Source organism: Pelophylax lessonae (assembly GCF_965119305.1).
Source record: "Pelophylax lessonae genome assembly, chromosome: 11".
In the NCBI taxonomy this organism is placed as follows: Eukaryota; Metazoa; Chordata; class Amphibia; order Anura; family Ranidae; genus Pelophylax; species Pelophylax lessonae.
In genome coordinates this window covers 33,338,987-33,346,790 of record NC_138778.1, presented here as the reverse complement: position 1 = coordinate 33,346,790, position 7,804 = coordinate 33,338,987, and the positions used below count along the sequence as shown (strand labels likewise).

At 41.0% G+C, this 7,804-nt stretch overlaps 1 protein-coding gene across 2 annotated transcripts in view; it reads right to left on the bottom strand.

The window, feature by feature from the left end:
• Positions 1-6,273, bottom strand: part of LOC309567592 (protein MTSS 1-like) — a 233,830-nt gene extending 227,557 nt beyond the window's left edge. For both annotated transcript variants that reach the window (XM_082272986.1, XM_082272987.1), the window contains exon 1: positions 6,070-6,273. In XM_082272986.1, coding sequence (XP_082129112.1) covers positions 6,070-6,141 — 72 coding nt within the window. In that variant the 5' untranslated portion in view covers positions 6,142-6,273. The remainder of the gene's footprint in view (positions 1-6,069) is intronic.
• Between the last annotated feature and the right edge of the window lie 1,531 nt (positions 6,274-7,804).

Below are 7,804 nucleotides of genomic sequence, written 5' to 3'. Positions count from 1 at the left end.
AAAAGAATTGTTGCTCTACATAAAGATGGCCTAGGCCCTAGGCAATAAGAAGATTACCAAGACCCTGAAACTGAGCTGCAGTACGGTGGCCAACACCATACAGCGGTTTAACAGGACAGGTTCCACTCAGAACAGGCCTCACCGTGGAGTTGAACAAGAAGTTGAGTGCATGTGCTCAGGGTTTTAGCCAGAGGTTGTCTTTGGGAAATAGATGTATGAGTGCTGCCAACATTGCTGCAGAGGTTTAAGGGGTGGGGGGGGGGGGGGGGTCAGCCTGTCAGTGTTCAGATCATACGCCGCACACTGCATCAAATTGGTCTGCATGGCTGTCGTCCCAGAAAGAAGACTTCTAAAGATGATGCACATGAAAGCCCGCAAACAGTTTTCAGAAGACAAGCAGACTAAGAACATGGATTACTGGAACCATGTCCTGTGGTCTGATGAGACCAAGATAAATGGATTTGTTTCAGATGGTGTCAAGTGTGTGTGGCGGCAACCAGGTGAGGAGTACAAAGACAAGTGTGCTGCCTACAGTGAATGAATGCCAACATGTACTGTGACATACTGAAGCTGAGCATGATCCTCTTCCTTCTGAGACTGGGCCACAGGGCAGTATTCCAACATGATAACGACCCCAAACACACCTCCAAAATGACCACTGCCTTGCTAAAGAAGCTGAGGGTAAAGGTGATGGATTGGCCAAGCATGTCTCCAGACCTAAACCCTGTTGAGCATCTGTGGGGCATCCTCAAATGTAAGATGGAGGAGTGCCAGGTCTCTAACATCCACCAGCTCCGTGATGTCATGGAGGAGTGGAAGAGGACTCCATTGGCAACCTGTGAAGCTCTGGTGAACTCCATGCCCAAGAGGGTTAAGGCAGTGCTGGAAAATAATGGTGGCCACACAAAATATTGACACTTTGGGTCCAATTTGGATATTTTCACTTAGGGGTGTACTCACTTTTGTTGCCAGCAGTTTAGACATTAATGGCTGTGTGTTGAGTTATTTTGAGGGGACAGCAAATTTACACTGTTATACAAGCTGTACACTCACTACTTTACATTGTAGCAAAGTGTCATTTCTTCAGTGTTGTCACATGAAAAGATAGAATAAAATATTTACAAAAATGTGAGGGGTGTACTCACTTTTGTGAGATACTGTAACTCCTGTATTATAATAATACTAATCACTGCATCTGATTGTTGGATCTCTATAGTCATACACTGGGATAGTCTGGATGGTACAAGCAGAGTGGAGTCGGCCAAACACTTTGGATCCTACAGAATATCCACCGCAATCTGCAACACCTTGTACAGTTTATTAAATGAAAAGATACAATGTTACTGAACAGGAAACTTTCTGATCTCATACATCCTATGAAGTGCTGCACTGTCTTCTGGACTTTTCATTTTATTATACAAGCATGTATAAAATATATAAACTTTATTTCCTTAAAAAAAAAAAAAAAAAAGGTTGAGATAGGTGTGTATATATATATATATATATATATATATATATATATATATATATATATATATATATATACACACACACACACACACCTCTAACTTTTTTTTTTTTTTTTTTTTAAATAGATGAAATAAAATTTATATATATATTTTTTTAAGTTTATTTATCCTTTTAGGCTCCCCATGAACTCCAATAATTACAAATCTAAGCATTCCAGCACCGTACTGTACATAGTGTGCCCTTCTATATGTCATACAGGAATGATCTATTCTCAGGCACTCTGGCAATGAAAGCCCAACTCCAGCCAACCAGCCAAGTTTGTTTTAGTTTGTGAATAGAGTATTATAAGGTTAGAGCCCCTGTCAGGTTTTACTCATGTGTAGGGGGGGTCACAGGGACAGGACGTGATTTTAAACCTCCCCAATGGGGACACATGCAGTGTGTGTGTGTATATAATTTTAGGTCCCCTATGGATCCCCAATAATTAAGAACCTAAGCATGAAAACATTGTGCATAATGTACACTTCTATGTGTCATTAAGCAATCATCAGTGTATCATTAGTAACATGCCTGGTAATATATACAATGCCTAGGGAAAGTATATTGCGTATTAAAATAACTATCATGAATTTGCATCATGTAGATTTCCTCATTTCACACTATATATAATGTATATGTGTTATTAAATATATATATATATATATATATATATATATATATATATACATACACACACATACACATACATACATATACACACACGTATACAAATATATACACACACAGTCCAATCAATTGCAAAGCATTAATATGTTTATAATGTATTAAAATAACATGGACATTTCACGACTTTGTATTCTATAGATTGTCTGATTTCACACATTGCCTGTCACATATATAATCCTTGTATGGGGACAGGAGTGGGGTCATGTGTACAAGTATGTCTCTATAATATATATATATATATATATATATATATATATATATATATATATATATATATATACATACATACATACACTATTTTTATGTCCCCCATGGATCTCCAATAATTAGGAGTTCCGTACATAGGGAGCAATTCTACGACTTGCATTACTCTTATATGTCATACATGACATCCCTCCGGCTGTCACTCTAGGTGTGTGTATTTCTTGTATAGGGCACAGGTGTTGGTGTGTACACTATGTACAGTACAGGGCTCGCACACTTCTATCACTTATTGGTGGTCCATGGGTGACCTATAGAAGTATATATCAGGTGTAATAGATAGAGGGAGCCCCATGGATCTCCTTTATATAATATACATCCGGACACAGGGACGTCTCCATACAAGAAATGCACACAGGACCCCACTCCTGACACTTGTGTCCCCATACATGAATAGGTCATAGGTGATATATTACACACACTATATACAGGACGATGCTCCAACATCTCTATGATGTATTGGAGATCTATGGGGTGCCCCTCTATCTATGCACATTATATTGGATTCCATATGATCCCCTAAAGATCTCCAATAAATGACAGAAGGGTGGAAGCCCCGTACTGTACATAGTGTACTCTCCGACACCCCCATCAGGATAGATAGATAGATAGATAGATAGATAGATAGATAGATAGATAGATAGATAGATAGATAGATAGATAGATAGATAGATAGATAGATAGATAGATAGATAGATAGATAGATAGATAGATAGATAGATAGATAGATAGATAGATAGATAGATAGATAGATAGATAGATAGATAGATAGATAGATAGTCAGAGGGATGTCATGCCCTCTATCTATACACATGATCTATGAGGTCGACAATGGACCTCCCATAAATGACAGAAGTGTGGGAGCCCCGTACTGTGCACCCCAACACCATAGATTATATATAAGAGAGACAGAGGGAGGAATGTCATACCTCTATGTATACACATGATATATACTTCTATAGGTCACCCATGTACCTCCAGTAAATGACAGAAGTGTGAGAGCCCCGTACTGTGCACCCCAACACCATAGATTATATATAACAGAGACAGAGGGATGTCATGTCCTCTATGTACACACATGATATATATTTCTATAGGTAACCCATGAACCTCCAATAAATGACAGAAGTGTGGGAGCCCCATACTGTGCACCCCAACACCATAGATTATATATAACAGAGACAGAGGGATGTCATGTCCTCTATGTGTGTATATATATATATATATATATATATATATATATATATATATATATGTAGCCCATGGACCTTTAATAAATGACAGAAGTGTGGGAGCCCCGTACTGTGCACCCCAACACCATAGATTATATATAAGAGAGACAGAGGGATGTCATGCCCCCTATGTACACACATGATATATATTTCTATAGGTCGCCCATGGACCTCCAATAAATAACAGAAGTGTGGGAGCCCCGTACTGTGCACCCCAACACCATAGATTATATATAACAGAGACAGAGGGATGTCATGTCCTCTATGTGTGTATATATATATATATATATATATATATATATATATATATATATATATATATATATATATGTAGCCCATGGACCTTTAATAAATGACAGAAGTGTGGGAGCCCCGTACTGTGCACCCCAACACCATAGATTATATATAAGAGAGACAGAGGGATGTCATGCCCCCTATGTACACACATGATATATATTTCTATAGGTCGCCCATGGACCTCCAATAAATAACAGAAGTGTGGGAGCCCCGTACTGTGCACCCCAACACCATAGATTATATATAACAGAGACAGAGGGATGTCATGTCCTCTATGTGTGTAAGTGTGTATATATATATATATATATATATATATATATATATATATATATATATATATATATGTAGCCCATGGACCTTTAATAAATGACAGAAGTGTGGGAGCCCCGTACTGTGCACCCCAACACCATAGATTATATATAAGAGAGACAGAGGGATGTCATGCCCCCTATGTACACACATGATATATATTTCTATAGGTCGCCCATGGACCTCCAATAAATAACAGAAGTGTGGGAGCCCCGTACTGTGCACGCCAACACCATACTGTGCACGCCAACACCATACTGTGCACGCCAACACCATACTGTGCACGCCAACACCATACTGTGCACGCCAACACCATACTGTGCACCCCAACACCATAGATTATATAGAACGAGAGACAGAAGGATGTCATGCCCTCTATGTATACACATGATATATACTTCTATAGGTCACCCATGGACCTCCAATAAATGACAGAAGTGTGGGAGCCCCGTACTGTGCACCCCAACACCATAGATTATATATAAAAGAAACACAGCGATGTCATGCCTCTATGCATACACATGATATATTTCTATAGATCGCCCATGGACCTCCAATAAATGACAGAAGTGTGAGAGCCCCGTACTGTGCACCCCAACACCATAGATTATAGAACGAGAGACAGAGGGATGTCATGCATAATGCCCTCTATGTATACAATGATATATATATATATATATGTTGCCTATGGACCTCCAATAAATGATAGAAGTGTGGGAGCCCCGTACTGTGCACCCCAACACCATAGGTTATATATAAGAGAGAGAAAGAGGGATGTCATGCCCCCTATATATATACACACACATGATATATTTATAGGTCGCCTATGGACCTCCAATAAATGACAGAAGTGTGGGAGCCCCGTACTGTGCACCCCAACACCATAGATTATAGAACGAGAGACAGAGGGATGTCATGCATAATGCCCTCTATGTATGTATGTATGTATGTATATATATATATATATATATATATATATATATATATATATCTCTTTCTCTCTCTCTCTCTCTCTATAGGTCGCCTATGGACTTCCAATAAATGACAGAAGTGTGGGAGCCCCGTACTGTGCACCCCAACACCATGGATTATATATAAGAGAGACAGAGGGATGTCATGCCCTCTATGCATACACATGATTATATATATATATATATATATATATATATATATATATATATATATATATATAGAGGTCACCCATGGACCTCCAATAAATGACAGAAGTGTGGGAGCCCCGTACTGTGCACCCCAACACCTGTGTCCCTATAGAAGAATTGTACACACATATCTATGGAGACAGACAGAGCGATGTCATGTCTGACACATAGAAGTAGAATTGATCCCTATGTACAGAACTCTTCATTATTGGAGATCCATGGGGGACATCAGAATCATTTCTATATTCAGTATATATATATATATATATTTCCTACAGAAGTATATGTGAGGCCCCTCCTGTCCCCATACAAGGATTATATATATGAAATCAGACAATGTATAGGGTGCAGGTCTGATCATAGATTATTGTAGAGAATATCAGGCATGTTGCACTCATCCTGTATATATTATATATATATGTATATAGGGCAATGTGTGAAATGATCCCTGGCTCTCCAATCAGGGAGGTCCTACACTGCCCACCCCCCTCCCCCTGGGCACGCTGGTCTCTGTAGTGCCCCCTCCCCCAGGTCCTGCACAGGTTGCCTTTGTTGAACTTTCCCCGGACACGCCTGGCTCCCTCTCCCCGGCTGCTCTCCCTCTCTCCTCTCACCTTCATATCGTTCATGATGGTCTGGAAGAGTCCTCCCAGCGCGCTGCAGTCCTTCTCCATCCCGGCGTCCATGGCTCCGGCCCCGGGCAGAGCCCCCCTCCAGTCTCCGGCTGTGTTGTGTGTATCCCGGGCTCCGTGCAGCGATCCGCAGCGCTTACACTCCCCTCACACTGATCTCATGCCGCTGCAATGCAACTGGAGTGAGGAAAGGGGAGGAGATGGAGGAGGTATGGGGGAGGAGAAGACCTGACTCTTCGGGAATACGGTGCTTACGCAAATGGCGCAGAGCCCCCTGCTGGCCACACACGTTGCCAACGGAGACCAGGTACCTCCCATTCTACGAAAACCACGCCCAAATCGGCGCCTCGCCGTCCAGAATAGGTGAGACCACGCCCGAATTCCAACAGGCCACGCCTGTAAACACCCAATTGTACCGCCCACTCTCTGACTCAGAAAACTCCGTAACCACCCCTACTGCCAGCGATGCCGTCCACAAAGGTAACAGGCGCCGCCCTATTTTACATAAAGCTAGGTATAACCACGCCCGTTAAGCATCGGGAGGCGGGGCTTTCCCCATGACGCATCCTCCCTTTTTTCAGCCGTGTTGCCAGATCTCCTTGAGAAATCCGCCCTCCAGTCATCTGGAAGTACGTCAGGGCGGGGCGCTGAGGACACAAGGCGGGAGGGTGGCCACGCCCACAGGTGTGGGAGTTGCTCCTTTACCTCAGAGAGGAGCGCGCAAAGACTTGTCTGTGTCCTTGAAACGTGAAAGTTCAGTCAACACAAAGCACATTGTTTGTCCTCCTGTAGTGAGAGTCACCTCCTTCCTGGGGGGCCACAGGGGGCCCTTTCACTGACAAGACATTTTTCTCAATGTTTAAAAAATAATTTTAGGCCTGATTATTACGTAAACCTCCCAAATATGATATATTATGTGAGAGCAGACACCCTGGAGAATAAAATAGAGGTGGTTCCATTTTTTTATATCACACGATACCTGCGCAACAGTTTAGGAGACACAAAATTTCAGTAAAAAAGTAAATTGCAGAAAAAAAACAAAATTGAGCCCCGGGCAGTTTAACCACTTAAGCCCCGGAAGATTTTACCCCCTTCCTGACCAGGCCCTATTTTGCGATTCGGCACTGCGTGACTTTAACGGACAATTGCGCGGTCGTGCGACGCTGTACCTAAACGAATTTGACGTCCTTTTTTTCCCACAAACAGAGTTTTCTTTTGGTGGTATTTGATCACCTGTGCGATTTTTACTTTTTGCGCTATAAACAAAAAAAGAGCGACAATTTTGCAAAAACAACAATATTTTTCAAAATTTTATATGAAATTCCCCCAAAACAAAATGTAAAAATCTAAATTTTTTAACATTTTTGGCCAATTTGTTTTCTGCTACATATGTTTGGTAAAAAAAATCGCAAAAAGCGTATTTTGATTGGTTTGCGCAAAAGTTATTGCATTTACTAACTAAGGGAGAGATTTTTGTCATTTTTGGTGTTTTTTTTTTTAACGCGTAATGGCGGCGATCTGTGATTTTTTCTTGCGGGACTGCGACATTGCGGCGGACAGATCGGACCCTTGACTGACATTTTTGACACTTTTGGGGGTACCACCCACATGGAAGAAAAATATATTTAAAATATATTTTAAAAAAACATTCTTAATTTATTTTTCCAAAATATATTAGAAATATATTTGGAATGCTACAATTTTGGCCATATTCAAT